The sequence below is a fragment of the Miscanthus floridulus genome, chromosome 15 (genome assembly GCF_019320115.1).
Source record: "Miscanthus floridulus cultivar M001 chromosome 15, ASM1932011v1, whole genome shotgun sequence".
NCBI classification, from domain to species: domain Eukaryota; kingdom Viridiplantae; phylum Streptophyta; class Magnoliopsida; order Poales; family Poaceae; genus Miscanthus; species Miscanthus floridulus.
Genome location: NC_089594.1, coordinates 21,305,601 through 21,320,381, shown reverse-complemented (window position 1 = coordinate 21,320,381; position 14,781 = coordinate 21,305,601). Strand labels below are relative to the sequence as shown.

The following is a 14,781-nucleotide window of genomic DNA, read 5'->3' as shown; positions in this document are numbered from 1 at the left end:
TAATGACACGCCACGTGCGTCTGCCCCATCCGGACACGCTCTCAAAAAAAAACTCCCCACATGTGGCTATCCGCTCGTCCCACTCCCCGCGGTGCCTCCATCCCATGCCATGCCCTGTGGCGCCTCCGCCGGCCAGCGCACTCCGCCGGCCCCTTCTTCCTGTCCCCCCGCTCGGCCAGAGCTCCCCACAGCCCCTTCTTCCTGACCCCACCTGACCAGAGCTCGTCGGTAGCCACCTATGTCTACGGTCGACCCCTTTCGTCCCGGCCAGAGCCCGCCGATGGCCTGTCACTGCCTTCCTCTCCGCCCGCCTGCGACGGCGACAGCCCGCAGTGCCGCCAAAGCTTGTTGGCGACCTGTCCCCACCGCCCCTCCGCTTGCCTCGAGAAGGGGCCACGACGGCGCTGCCCTCCGCCTGCCCATCCCCTGCTTTGCGCTGCGTCGTACGGAAGAAGAATGGTGAAAACGCATGTTGGAAGCGTATGAGTGTTTCAGATATTTCACAGGTATGTTGCAAGTATTTCATGCAGATGTTATAAAAGTAGATCGGGATGTTGCATATGTTGCAATGGTTGTACACGTATGTTGTAAGCTTCTCTTCTCAATGTTTCATCTATTTTTTCAGACATATGTTGTAAGCGTATTTATTTTGATGTTGCATATGTTTCACACATATGTTGCAAGTGCTTTATCTAGATGTTGCATATGTTTTACAATGGGTTTCAAGTGTTTTTCATGTGTTTTTGCAAGTGTTTCATATAAATATTTCAAGTGTTTCATCTGCCTTCAGACGTACGTTGCAAGTGTTGCATCTGGATGTTTCAAAAAATACATCGGGTGTTGCATCTCCCTCCTCGCTTTCTGTTGCCTCGCCTCGGTGTCTCTTCCTCCTCCCAGTGCCCGTCACCCCCTCTCCTTCTTCTCAATGCTGGTGACGTTCGGGGCAGCGCAGACCCCACGTGGGTGAAACGGTGCGAGAAACGGACTTCAGGCATGAAAAACGGACGTCCGTGCGCTAACAAGACCAAACGAGAGTATTGTGGAGCACAAGTATGGATGGCAATGGGTAAATCCCCATCGGGTATGGCCACTCCAGACCTATCCCCGCCATAAAAATTTGGTACCGCCAGAATACCCATACCCACCATGGGTGGGGAATTTTTCCCAGACCCATACCTGGCCAGGTAAATCATACCCACCCGTACCCACTAATAATTTATTCACGCACATGAAAATCAACAATTCAACAGCAACCACCACTAACCAGAGCACATAAAATTAGATAAATAATAGCATATAATAATATCTTCTACAACCAGCAGTCACATTACACCATCACACAAAGTCATTATGTCATAAATCATTATATTACATAGCCAAAAGGGGTACATAAATAAATCTCCAAGTTCATTGCAGTGAACATATGTAGGACACCAATTCAACAAATATGATGGTCGATTGCTGTCTTGTTGATGTGTTGGTTTCCTTCGAGTTGGAGACAACTTGATTTGCTCAAAGTTCAAGTTCCTGTAGACCCTCTTGAATGTCTTTGGAGGCAAGACCAGAAGGTGGCAGCTTCTTTTTCCTTGTTGTCAACTAAAAAGGAAAACCAGCAATTAGATAAAATCAAAGTAAAAAGAATCAAACTACAAAACAAGAGAATGGACATACTTTTATACTTGTTCCACAGCCAATTTTGTGAGCACATAAGAGCCTCTATCATTTTTGAAGTTAGCCTACTGCGATGCTCACTAAGTACTCTCCCACTAGTGCTGAATGTAGATTCAGATGCACTGTAGTGATAGGAATTGCATAAATATCCTTTGGGCCGGGTATTTTTCACCCATGGGTAAACGAGTACGGGGATTGCTGGAACATACCCATACTCGCGTACCCGATGGGTGAAGGGTTTGGTCTATTTACATACCCGTGGGTAGTGTGTTTAGTCCAAATTTAGACCCTAATGCAGTAAATACCCGTCGGGTATCGGGTCGCGGTCCCCATTGCCATCTTTAAGCACAAGCTGAGCAGCTCCGGACATGATGTAAGCATCCGTCACGGACTCACGGTGCACCAATGGAAAAAAAAAGAAAAAAAAACAAATAAAAATACCGCCAAGCCCCGTTCCCCGGCTCCCGCCTCCCCTACGCGCTACCTCCCTGCCGTCCTCGCGTCCGGCGCCGCCTGTCTCCTCCTGCGCCTCGTCGGCTCGTCCCTTTCCTCCCCCTCCCCGGTCCCCGGACACCGAATTTCTTCTGCGTCAGCTCCGGAGGCAGCGCCACAGCGCACCCGGCCTCCTTCTCCTTGTAAGGTCCAGTCTCCGTGTACCGGCCCAGAACTAGCCCGTCGGCGGCGGGCGGCCGGAGACTGTGGCGCCGGAAGGGAGGTCGCGCGAGAAAGAGGGTACCGACCGCAAGTAACAGTCAACAGAAGGTCCGTTTGATCTCAATCCATCGCCTGAATTTACTTATTACTGCCTGCCCGACATGGCACTCGACCGACCCCTCTGTCCTTTTTTAGCTCCACCTGCTACACTCGATGAAAAGCTACTAAAGCGTTCCTCCTCTACGTTGCAGCTCGTGCATTTTGTGCTTAATTATTTCTTTTTTCAAACAAAAAAAGATATAAATCCTCCTCTTGGGTAATTACCAAGTGGGCACTGAACATATATAGGATTGCTCAAGGGAAGGGAAGGACATCTGGAGATGGGTTGCCTTGGAGGCGACGAGATGAGAGTTGTGATGAGGCCGTTGCTGCACCTCCTAGTAGGGATGGTGCTGTACGGGGTCGCCGAGGAGATGATCGTGCCTGCACTCGTCGACAAGGTCACCACCGCGCTCTGCCCCCTCAGTGCTACCATCTCTGCCTCCACGCCCTGCTCTGAGGCTATCTACCTCACCGGCCTTCAGTCCTCGGTATGTCTCGTCTCTATACGATTTTGGTTTGTGCACTATTGTTTCCAGCATAACAACTTGGTTTCTCTAGGAAAAGAAAGTGCTAACGCAACACGAGTGAAAGCGAAACACATTAAGCTGCCTTATTACGAATCTTGCCAAAAGCCACAAGTGCTCAACAAAATGTCAAAGGAGCAATGCCATATGCAGATCTTATTGCAGAGTATGTAAAGCTTGGGTATATGTTAGGATTTTTTTTAATTGACCCATTAATTGAGCACCACTGGGGGTGGGGTGGGGATGGTGCTGTTCTAGGTGGCTAAAGAGCAGATGGCATTCGTCAACTTTATCATCAGTGTGCCCGCTACGCCCCTGCACAGGGGACTTCCCTGGAATCTGTCTATCTATCTATATCGCCTGAGTACACATCCTTCCGTATCAGTGTTCTTCTCTTTGTAGTTAGTTACTAAAACGACCATGCATCTGCCACATAGATTGACTAAGTTGGTGAAATTATGCAATCAGAATTACATGGTGATCATTGAGGGATGTTTCTGCTTTGGCAACAGAACAGTTGATATGGTAAATCTGTTTGTTTCCTGAAGGAGATAGTGTTTCTTTGAGCCAAGTACAATAATTCAGCTAAACAAGTAAAACATTGAAACAGGATAAACAATTTCATTTGTGCTGGTTTTGATTTGTTTTTTTCTGGAAATCAAGTTTCAATTCAATGTATTGAGTGCAGGTTGGGGGCATTTTCAGGACTATAGGGCTCACTCTGATGGGTCAGCTAGCAGATGAATATGGCCGCAAGCCTATCCTCCTCCTCTCTGCCTCCACCTCCATAATACCATTTGGTAATTTTCCGATTTGTTGTCTCAACTACTAATGTGATCCCTTCAATTTGTAGGCCTCACAACTAGTCACACAAGACAATTCATATGGATTAAGTTTTAATTTGACCATGGAGCACGTCTATGCTTGTTCCTTTCAGTAAAGTGTTCATTTGTCCATTTGATGTGGATGTTAATTGGTGTTCATGCCTGCAGCTCTGCTTGCATGGAAAAATTCAAGGGCTACTGTACATGTCTACCTTGTTATGCGTACTTTTTCATACATGATCGGCCAAGGAACCATAATATGCCTTGCTGTTACATACACGGTGAGAAATAGTTTCAAATTTTTCTCCATTGTAGAAAAAAAAATGGCATGTCAGTGGTTGAACTGCTCCTGTATTGTCAATTGAAGTCTTCGTATGCATCTTTTTTTTTAAGGTAAAATCATTTTTCCTTTTTTTTTACATGAACTATTGCCTTGACTGAAGTTGGTGACTAGATAGAACCCAGTTATCTTGTGTTGTCAAAGTCACTAATTAAATGGATAAACCACAAAAAAAATCAACATTATTTGTTTTAGAGTTTGTCAGTTACTTGCATGGAAAGACAACAAACCTATGTTATAAGATCCTTCAAGTGGCATTGTTTGTGATTAATTGAATATAACTGATAAAAACAAACAGAAGTTTACCACTATACATTTGTTATGTTGCTTGTGAATAAAGATATGCAATCTGACAGTCTGAAATGTTCCCCTGAATTAGGCGGATGTGGTTGAACCATCAAAGAGGGCGGCTGCCTTTGGTATCCTGACAGGAATTTTCTCTGCTTCGCACGCTTTAGGAAACATCTGTTCAAGGTTTCTTCCTGAGAGTTGGATTTTTCAGGTATCACTAGTTGAATTATTTATTTTTAGTCGCATCATATTGTTAATTATTTTTTTCTTCTTTGCAAGTTTCAGCTTACAAGTCCTGGACCATGGTTTTTCAGGTATCAGTTGTTTTGTCAGTATTATCTGTGCTCTACATGAAACTGTACCTGGTGGAGACAGTCCAAAGAGCTCCCTCGGTGCCTTGTCAGCGTTTGACTTTGTCATCTTTGGTTGTTAGTTTACCCCAGCAACGCTGGAACTGTATGAAGGAGAACATTAGCATAATCAAAAACAGGTAAGGCTTCTGCACACAGTATGTAGTTGACTTTATCATTAAAGATGTTTAATACTCAAGGAATTCATGAAATTTCATGTCAAATCCTATAAGAAGTTTAGGGCTCCCTCCTAGTTCTCATATAAGAAATGTTGATAATAAACTTGTATTTGAACTATTAACAACAAAAATGATGTGTCCCAGAAATATTTGCAAAGGTATTTTTTCTGTGGCTCTTTTTTTTAAAAAAAAAATATGTATAAAGTTTTATATGAGTTCAGCAATATCTATCTTGAAAGTTCTGTCAGAGTTAAGTCAAACTTCTTCCTTCATTCATGAAGGGCCTACAGGAATGAGCAGCAGACTTACTGATTCCATTAAGAATAAGGCAGTACTTATTCATCTATTCATGCTCGGAAACTTTGATACAATGACAATCAATTAGTTTTCAAGTCAGCCAGTGTTTAGCAACTGCTAATGCAATTTTTGTTAAACTTGTATTATTGTGTTTATAGTGAAACACTTAGGAGAATCACATTCATTTCCTTCTTCTATGAATTGGGAATGATGGGCATCAGTGATGTCCTTCTGGTAATTATTTTCCTACTTTCTACTTCATGACAGTGTCTAGTCGAATTGCACACTTCATTTCATTTCATTTCATTTTTCCAGTACTACCTCAAGTCAGTATTTGGCTTTGACAAGGATCAGTTCTCAGAAATTCTAATGGTGGTAGATATTGGTTCGATCTTTTCCCAGGTGAAATTTTTAGTTTTAATTAGTACCCCGTTGGTCACCATAATTTTTAGGGCTTATTGGATACACACCATTGCAATTTTCACGATTTTGAAACACGCCACTACAATTCGCCTAATTGGGCTGGTGCCATTACAATTCTGCTAGAGTTTGAAATACGCCATTGTCTACGCTCCATGCCGTCTTGGACCCACTGTCAGGGCTACAGGAGGCCACCATATTTGCGTATGGACCTTTCTGCCCTCCCGCGAAAGGATAATGTCCCGACGCCGGCTGTTATCTGAAGTGAAGCACTTGGGTTTGCCATTCTCTCATTTTGTTTAGTTTATTTATGAATCAACTTCAGTACATGCAATGCACATTTGGCGCATAGTTCCCAGAACATGCAGTGACATGTCAAGCGCACATGCTACATTCTAGAAATAAAGATGGAAACATGTAATGCACATACGGCACATAGTTCCCAGAACATGCATTTTCATCATTCCAGAAATAAAAATGGAAACATTCCATCGGTCCACATCCATAGTTCTCAAACATTGTACTTAACATCCATACAGAGGACACCATTCTAGTTGCATAGTTCCCAAACACATCAGGTCACTTACAAAGCACATGTTGGTTCGCTTGGACTAGCAAAAGCCATAGATAACACTTCTACACCAATGAATGGCCTACAACCAGTTATGTCCATCAACCCCTGTAGCAGATGCTAACTGTCCTGTGTATTTACCATTTAGACTTGATGCATCTACACCAATGAATGGCCTACAACCAGTTATAAACCCATCCACACATGGTTTGAGAGCTACAAATATCCTCTTAAACCTCATTTTCTTGCCTACTTTCTCCACATCTATCTCTACAATGCTACCTGGACATGTTATATCCATCTGAGCTTTCCAATTAAATAGCAATTTGAATGACTCTTCATATTTACCATGAATATGTTGCAGTGCTAGCTGCACACCTGAATAAAGCTTACTGTACTTGAGCTTTATCCCATAATCTCCCTCAACCTTCTCCTTGGCTGCCTTCGGACGCTTGCTTGGATTCTTCTTCAACCATTCTTTCAGTCTATCTGACACCCATTCTTGAGAAGGCATTTTGTTTACAACAAGCTTCGTGGTTGGACAATCGTGTTCAAAAGGTAGGGTCTTAATCTGAACAAAAGACAAGCATGAATAAGTATTATGCACAACCAAACTGAATTTAATTAAAAAAACAAACTGAATTTAATAACAAGGATACATAATTGTTTATACCTGTATAGTTTTCTGATCATGAATCCTTGAAGCATGAATACGCCAAGGACAGCCAGGGTGCTTACACCTTGCAATATACCTGGTAGGGTCAGTCTTGATGCCAGGAGCAAGCTCAAAACCTTTCTTCACTGCATAGTGCCTCACTGCTTTCCTGAAGGTGATGATGTCAGGAAATAAGGCACCCTTCTCTATTCTTGGGTTCTCAGGATCATGTAAGACCCTTATCTCATCAGGATCTGCATCAGTAACCTCTGCCTCAGCAGGAACAATTTGATTGGCAGCATTAGTAGGCATAGATGAATCTGTTTGTGCATTCAAAGATGGCTGTGCAGGTGGAATTGTAATGTACATATGCTCATCATCGACGCCAACATACTCTTCTTCATTATCAAAGATGTCATGCTCTTCTTCGGCAACACATTGGGATTTGTTAGGCATTGTTGGATTAGGCTGTGGTTCTGGATCAGTAGGTTCTGGTGGTTCTGGATCAGTAGGTTCTAGTGGTTCTGGACCAGGCTGCATTCCTAGATCAGGAAGGATAAGGTCTAGTAGTAGTTCAGTATAAGTAGAATGCTTTAGTGATGGATTTATGTCATCTGGAAGCGCACACAGGGGCTGTTCCCACGAAAACATCCTAGGACAAAACAAAGGATAACAAAATAGTCATGGCTGAATTGGAACACTAAAAATAAGGAACGCAAGAACACTATCTTAGATACTAGCGAGAAAAGTAACATTTGTCCAAAGGAAACTAAAAAAACAGCACCATTTTTATCATTTTTTAATTCATAAAACTCAAAAGTAAACCATGTACCCCGGCAGTGCTCTTCCAAACATCAGCTTATAAGAGAATCAACTTCAGATTTCGGAATCACTGTTTTTTTTTTGAACCTGGAATCACTGAATTGACGCAAAGGGAAAGGGAGAATCGCTGCCAAAGCCTGAAGACCATCCCTCACGTAAAAAATACAGAAGCCAAGCAGCCCCAATTGGTAGATCCGCTCCTGCTTCCCAATCCCCCAACCCGTCAGGCTACTGGACCGCAACCAGCAGCCACTATTAGACAGACGCGGAATCAACCAGCCCGCCCGTGCCTGCACCCGCGCTGCCGCTCGCGTCACCGGCGCGCTCCCCGCCCGCACGGCCGCTCCCGTCGCCGGCGCGCGCCCCGCCTCCCCGCTCCCCACCGCGTCTGGCCGCCGCTCGCTCGCACGGACGTGGAATCGCGCTGTGCCGTCCCTCGCCGCCAGCCCGCCCGCCCGTGCTTCCACCCGCGTCGCCATCCTCAGCTAGTATGGGTGCTACTTCGAAACAGCGTACCTGGTGCCGTCCGTGGCCGAACAATCGGCGACCTCGGGCGCCGCCGCCGTTGTCGCAACGTGCACCATCGCCGCGCTACTGGTCCGCTGCCACAGCCCACTCGACCTTCATGGATTGTGGAGCCCCACTCCTCCTCCGCCGGAGACCAGGTCCGCTGCCGCCGCCGCCGCCAACCGCCTCGCAGTCGCTCTCGAGTTCTAGGGTTAGGGATTGGGTTGGGGAAGGGAGTGAGGAATGCGGAGTCGGGGACGGCGAACAGAAAGACGCGTCGCGCGTCAACGGTCGCGGCTTATCCTTTTGCGTGGCATGAAGGGCAAAAGTGGCAATACGAAAATACAACAGCTCATGAAAATTGTAATGGCAAAAGTGGCAAAAGTCAGCCGTAGATAGTGGCGTATTTCAAACTCTTGCGAAATTGTAATGGCACCAGCCCAATTAGACGAATTGTAGTGGCGTGATTCAAAATCGTGAAAATTGCAATGGTGTGTATCCAATAAGCCCTAATTTTTAATGGCTTAGTATCATTTTGTTAGATTTGCAGTTCGTGATACTGTTTCTAAATTGCAGATTTTGGTCCTCCCTCTTCTTAGCCGTGTAATTGGTGGAAAAGGAGTATTATGCATTTCAATACTCACATCAATTGCCTATGTGAGTTATTGCACCGGGATCATTTGCTATGTTTTTAATAATCTAAGGTATACTATTACAAAATTCAGTTTATTGATTTCTGAGGAAAAGTTGTTCTGCAGGCTTTTCTTTATGGTGTTGCATGGGCTTGGTGGGTATGTATTTGAGCTTGGACATGCATTGTGATGGGTTTATGTTGTACAATTGCAAAAAATTGTTTTGTTTAACTTGCATCTGTTTTGCAGGTGCCTTATATTTGCTCTTCGCTGGGTGTCATCTGTGTTCTGGCCAAACCAGCTGTAAGTCAATCTTGTATTTTGGTTCTGAGTGGTGGTATGGAACAAAAAAAATCGTGGTTATAATTTCACAGAAGGATGTTCTGTGACTTAAACTGTCTCAGCATCAAATTCACCAGTTACATATTCAGTGTGTTCCAATGCTTTTGTGCATGCATGTGGAAAGTATGCAAATCTACAGAGTTTCATGGTTAAAAATTATCTGAAGGAAGGCACTGGCTGAAACTTTTGCAGCACCGATTCATGCATCATACATATCCTCTCTGCATTCAAGTGATACTTGTACACTTACTTGCGTCATAAATATGCATATCTGCAGACCTATGCAATAATTTCTGGGGAAGTACTTTCAACTGATCAGGTACCCATACATACGCTACCTGTCTTTGTTTTGTTTTGGTAATTGAAGAATGAAACATTTTAGTCTAATCTTCTGTCTTACTGGCATAGTTTTGTTTTTTTTATTAAAAATACAAATTCACAGGGAAAGGCACAAGGGTTCGTTGGAACCATGCAGTCGATGGCTACATTGCTGGCACCTCTATACATGAGCCCACTGACCTGTTAGCACTATTTTACAAATTCATTGTTTGTTCCTAATCCTATGGACTGACTCTACACGCTCCATTCTTTATTGAGTGTAGTATTCTGGTCTGATCCTTTTCCATTCTTGTCTTTCAGCTTACTTCATTTCACCCGAAGCCCCCTTCAACTGCAGAGGATTCAGTTTCCTTATGGCTGGTTTCTTCTTGGTTAGGACCTTTTTCTCCTTTGCAGTATGGTTAATATGGCTTTACAACTGGATATCTGAACATGCAGTTTTTCTAATGCTAAATACATTTACAGGCAATCTCCTTATGCTTCGCTTGGACGCTTATTCCAGAAAGAAAGGACAAATGCTCCGAAGTTGCTGTTTCAGGCCAGCCTGACGAGGAGGTAGAGCAAGCACCTCTTCTGGCTAATCGTATTGCTAATAACACCATCTGCTAATCAGATAAAAAAGCAAGAAAGTATTTTCTTGCACCATCTGCTAATCGTACTGCTAACACCAATTTACCATCTGCTAGTGCATCAGTAGTGTTTCTGCACACAAATTTAGCTATAGAACAATACCGGCAAGTTTAGTGCATGTTGGTGGTAGTATGGCAGCATCTGCAATTCTGGTTGCAGTTGCAATGGTGCATAGCTGACGATGGTAAAAGTGATAGCTTCTTTTCATCTTACATGTAACCATCAGGAGCTCATGTAACACTAAGCCGTGCTTGATAATGCGTGTGCCTTGTCAGATGGTGCTAATTTTGGAATTCGTGTGAAACAACTTGATCAATTTACTACATGTCTCTCCTTATATGTGAGCTGAATAGTCGTAAGGCAAAAGGAGAATTCAGTTAGCAATCCTAGTTGTATATGCAAAGCGAAGGCCTTAGACGTGCTGGAAAGAATCAGTTCTGCAGTTCCCAAATATTTAGTACGTGCAATGGTCTATGCTCACTGAAGCCTACGTTTCCATTTCTGCCTTTTCAGCATCAGTTTGAGGCTGTCCGTGTTGCAAACCTTCTTGTGTCAATTAGCAGTAAACAGATCGCATTTCTCAACTGATAATTTACAAGTTGCATTGCATTGGTAGCAAGTTAAAAACTGATATCGATCTGGTCAGAAAATGCGGCGGCCGATGAGACATGTGCTCAGTTTTATACTAGCTAGTCCTGTTCCTGTCTGCACTTTGCTGCGTCAGGAACAACTCAGTCATCATCATCACTTACGTGGCCTTCATGTTTGCATGCATTAGCATCACTAAATTGTTTTATGCGTAATTGGCATCTTGTTCCGACACGATGAACCACTGATGGAATCAGAGCGGCACGCAGTTTCGGCACGCAGCACGTCACTAGCTAATTGACACTTGTGTTTCGGATACTCCCACTTGGCAACATGTCAGAGGCTTGCAACGTGCACAGTATCTCATCTTGGTATATACTATTGCTAGCGTGGCAAGAAGCCACAAACAAAAACTAATAATAAAGTATCAAAGCAGTTGCAACACAAGAACATGTCCAGTAAAAGTGACATGATTATAGATTACAGTTTGCAGCATGGCATAACATGCAAAGTAGTATTTAACTTGGTCAGGCTTTCCTCGACCAGTGATACCGTGATCTGGTAATGGTTAGTTGGCTCTGCTTGTTCACAGCTCTTTTTTCAGAGATTTTGTTCAACTTTTGAAGGCCACGAAAAGCTAAGCCATCTGTCTATTATCTTCATGTTATAGTATTTACTACCACTGCATTCGCTTTAATCAGAGCTAAAAGTCAACCCCTCTATTTCAAATTATAAGATGGTCTGACTTTATAGATACACAGTTTTCTTATATAGATATATTTTATATCTAAATGCATAGCAAAAACTATCGTATTTAAAAAACAAAACATCTTATAATTTGACACGGAGGAAGTACCGATCGATCATAAAAAAAGAGAGATCTATACGGAATGGTAAAAAAAGACACGCAACTAATAAAAACTAGTCAAATAAAAAAATAACTGTAGTGTGTCACTAAAACGTGACTATGTTTCTGCACACAAATTTTAATTCAAGATCAGTACCAACCAGTTCAGTGCGTGTTTTTGTTGGCATGGAAGCATGAGAAATTATGTCTCCTGTGGTCCTGTTGCAATAGCTTCCTTGGCGGTGAAAGCAATAGCTTCCACTGTTGTGCCCCTCAAAAGTGCATATGGAGTATGTCACTTTAAACAGTGCTTCATAATAATGCGTACCCTGTCGGATGATGCTAATTCTGGAATTTGTGTGAAGCAACCCAATTTACTATTCGTTTTCCATCTTATCTAGTAGTTACTGGCAGGGATGAAACCCTCTCCCATTTTCACTTTAATATTTTATTACAAAAATAAAATAAAAAACGAAGTCCGGGAAGACCGAAAACGGAGCAGAAACATGATTCACTGAAAATCGGAAATGGAACAATTTGAATGAAATTATCGACATATGTCGATAATGATCGAGATACAAAAAGATAAAATAGAAACATCGAACATATAGAACCAAGAAACCTGACTTCAAATACTTATCTAACCTACTTGGCATGACAACACTGTCGACACATAACTAATTCTAGTTAATGCTATAAGGTTCATAGTGAAGACTTGGAAGTTGAGGACCTTCTTTGATTGTCCCTTCCGGTTTATAGTTTGGTGTTCTGTCATCATATTTGGACAATTTTGTAAAGTTAGTTTTGGTATGTGTTTACTAAACTTGTAAGATGGTATCCACATTTCCTATGTCGTGTGGGTTCACGCTTTTGGTGCTCTTATTTATTGTTTATAAAAGTTGGGTTTCGCTCTGTTTTTCAGCACTACTTCAGCGGTACTTTTCATCGAACGAACAATACTTTCCTCTCGTAACAAATCAGCATAAGCAGTAGTATAAGCCAAATTTCAGCGAAAAAAATATCACCTGTGATTTGGTTGGTTCATTGGTTCCCTAATTGATATTTACTAATAATAGTTGTTGATAATGATTATCTTGTCAGATAATTCTGATTATACCTGAAATAATTGGTCTGGTATCTCACTGGTTTGCTATCCGTTTATCGTTATCTGGTGGATTGAGGGTAGGAAATAATCCGGCTGATCATTGCTTGCTGTAAATGAACCTGTCGCTCCAGCTAGAACCGTTTCAGGCACCCGTTTCCAAGTAATCGAACCGGCCTAAATATGTTTAATACAAATGCAGTGTCCTCGGTCCTTTTGCTTCACTTCATGGTTGTCCTTGTTGCAAACCAGTAGTGAACGCGTTGCATTGCTCAACACCTCGATTCATCGCTTACACTGGCAATTAAAAACTGCTCCCTAGTCCAAAAGGTACGGCGGAGGATACTTTTGCTCTTACTTTTATTTATATATATAATAATCTACTGGTGTCATTTGTTAAAGAAATCGCTTGTCTGCTGCGCCAGTAACATCTCAGAGGCTGCTTGATTGGTTTGCTGGTCACTGTGAGCCAGGCTAGCAAACCAAGACAGCCGTTTGGTTTCTTTGCTTGCTCACCTTGGGACCGCACGGGCAAGCTTTGCCTGGCTCCTGCGAGAGAGCCAATTCGGCTCGCTCCATCGGGCAAGCTCCTCGTGGCTCGCGCTGATGCAGCCAGGCGAGGCGAGGCGAGGCTGCTGCCGCAACCAAGCAGCCCCTCAGTCATCGATATCGCAATTCGCAAACGTAACCTTGATGCTTGCATTACTAATAGTTCTCTTTTTGTACTAGCATAGCATGATAGCATCCTCCGGTACACACTTGTGTCTTATCCAGTCTGATCAGATCCATATCCCTTGTACACACTAATGCTTCCCAGGACGTGGGATATGGACGACAAATTGAACAGCCAGCTCGGCAAGCATATCCCTTCTTGGGTGTGTCAATGCAAATGCATGCATGCTTTAGAACATGATGATGATAAGATAAGATACTGGCTGACGTTTTACGCCATGTTTGTTTGACTTATAAGTCATACTTTTTCAATCAACGAATAATATTTTTCTTTTACAACAAATCAGCCAACAGTACTTTTAGCCATCGCTTATCACCCAGATGAACAGAACATTAATTTAGCTGCACCGTACCTGCACTGCACTCATTGGTCGTACTATATATATATATATATATATAACTAGAACATTGACACATGCAAAGCCTTTTAACTAAAGCATGACCCATCTAGTAAAAAGCAAAAAGGAATTAGAGGGACCAAAGTGATTCCTACCTTCAGGCATCCTGTAGTTCTCCGTGGAACCAAATGGGAATTGTTGTGTAGTCTGCAACTACAAAAATTATTATAAATAAAAATTTTCATATTGGTTTGGTCGCTTCATTCCATAGTTGAACAACCAAAATAATAGCACTCATAATCTGATGAAACAACATACATTTGACAAAAAAGACAAATAAAAAAACAAAAAGTATCGGGCATTTCTCTAGAAACGAACATCAAATTATCAATTGGCACATAAAAAAACGAGGGGCTGAAGAGTCAAACATTGCCTTGGGCTTGATTAACGATCTGTCTCAGTTATTCTCCTCCGGATCAAACATGCCTGTGTCCACCTCCGGATCCAGCTGAGGCAGAGGAAACTGCAATAGCTGAGATTTTAGGGCCACGATCCAACCCATTCTGAAGTTCAGGGAAGAGGACGGGTCAGCTGCTTACCGTGGCGCGGAGAAAGAACTGCCAAGATGGCGCCGACGCCACGAAGCTCCGGCCACGACATCACGCATCGCAAGGAGGAACGGATCTGACGCAGGGCCGCGCTCCGCTCCTCAACGGGGTTCATCATGCGCGATGGTAAGGGCACGGGTCTGCGCCGTGGTCACCATCATGAACTCCGTGCATGAGGGGCCGGGCTGGGCGGAGGAGCGGGTACGGTTGCAGTCGAATCCACGATCTCAGTCATGGCACGGCGGGGCAGAACGCTAGCGCACGGCGGGGTGGGACGCTAGCGCACGGTGAGGCAGGACGGCGGGGCACGCCGGCCGAGAATGGCACGGTGAGGCGCTAAGCGACGGTAGGGCGAGGTAGCGAACAGGCGGCGCCGGCGGGGGTGAGGGATCCAGGAGCCAGATCGAGCAGACCGG

General features: G+C 43.6%; 2 protein-coding genes across 8 annotated transcripts; one reads left to right on the top strand and one right to left on the bottom strand.

Annotated features, from left to right (window-relative positions):
• Positions 1-2,152: 2,152 nt before the first annotated feature.
• On the top strand, positions 2,153-10,488 carry LOC136509532 (uncharacterized). 7 transcript variants are annotated; one of them, XR_010772373.1, is made up of 15 exons: positions 2,153-2,433; positions 2,521-2,915; positions 3,640-3,751; positions 3,944-4,056; positions 4,495-4,617; positions 4,721-4,896; positions 5,391-5,466; positions 5,548-5,634; positions 8,784-8,864; positions 8,966-8,998; positions 9,089-9,142; positions 9,459-9,500; positions 9,624-9,727; positions 9,821-9,891; positions 9,986-10,050. XR_010772373.1 is itself a non-coding variant. In XM_066504296.1 (15 exons), exons 2-15 carry the CDS (start codon positions 2,706-2,708, stop codon positions 10,127-10,129), a joined length of 1,401 nt encoding a protein of 466 aa, XP_066360393.1. In that variant the 5' UTR covers positions 2,153-2,433; positions 2,674-2,705; the 3' UTR covers positions 10,130-10,488. The 7 variants fall into 7 exon arrangements, 4 of the variants coding, with proteins under 4 accessions (XP_066360393.1, XP_066360394.1, XP_066360392.1 ...); XM_066504296.1 differs by having other exon boundaries at positions 2,674-2,915; positions 9,624-9,702; positions 9,986-10,488; XM_066504297.1 differs by having other exon boundaries at positions 2,577-2,915; positions 9,624-9,702; positions 9,986-10,488.
• LOC136509533 (uncharacterized) lies at positions 6,092-7,682 on the bottom strand. The gene is made up of 2 exons (XM_066504300.1): positions 6,897-7,682; positions 6,092-6,794 (listed from the first exon to the last, which is right to left on the bottom strand). The coding sequence occupies exons 1-2, from the start codon at positions 7,527-7,529 to the stop codon at positions 6,306-6,308; spliced, it is 1,122 nt and encodes a 373-aa protein (XP_066360397.1). The 5' UTR covers positions 7,530-7,682; the 3' UTR covers positions 6,092-6,305.
• Positions 10,489-14,781: the final 4,293 nt, after the last annotated feature.

Coding starts and splice junctions, on each gene's coding strand:
- LOC136509532 (XM_066504296.1), top strand. CDS start 2,706: ATGGGTTGCCTTGGAGGCGACGAGATGAGAGTTGTGATGAGGCCGTTG. Junction 5,635..8,783: donor TTGGTTCGATCTTTTCCCAG/GTGAAATTTTTA, acceptor TCTAAATTGCAG/ATTTTGGTCCTCCCTCTTCT. Junction 9,501..9,623: donor AAGTACTTTCAACTGATCAG/GTACCCATACAT, acceptor ACAAATTCACAG/GGAAAGGCACAAGGGTTCGT.
- LOC136509533 (XM_066504300.1), bottom strand. CDS start 7,529: ATGTTTTCGTGGGAACAGCCCCTGTGTGCGCTTCCAGATGACATAAAT. Junction 6,795..6,896: donor ATGATCAGAAAACTATACAG/GTATAAACAATT, acceptor TCTTTTGTTCAG/ATTAAGACCCTACCTTTTGA.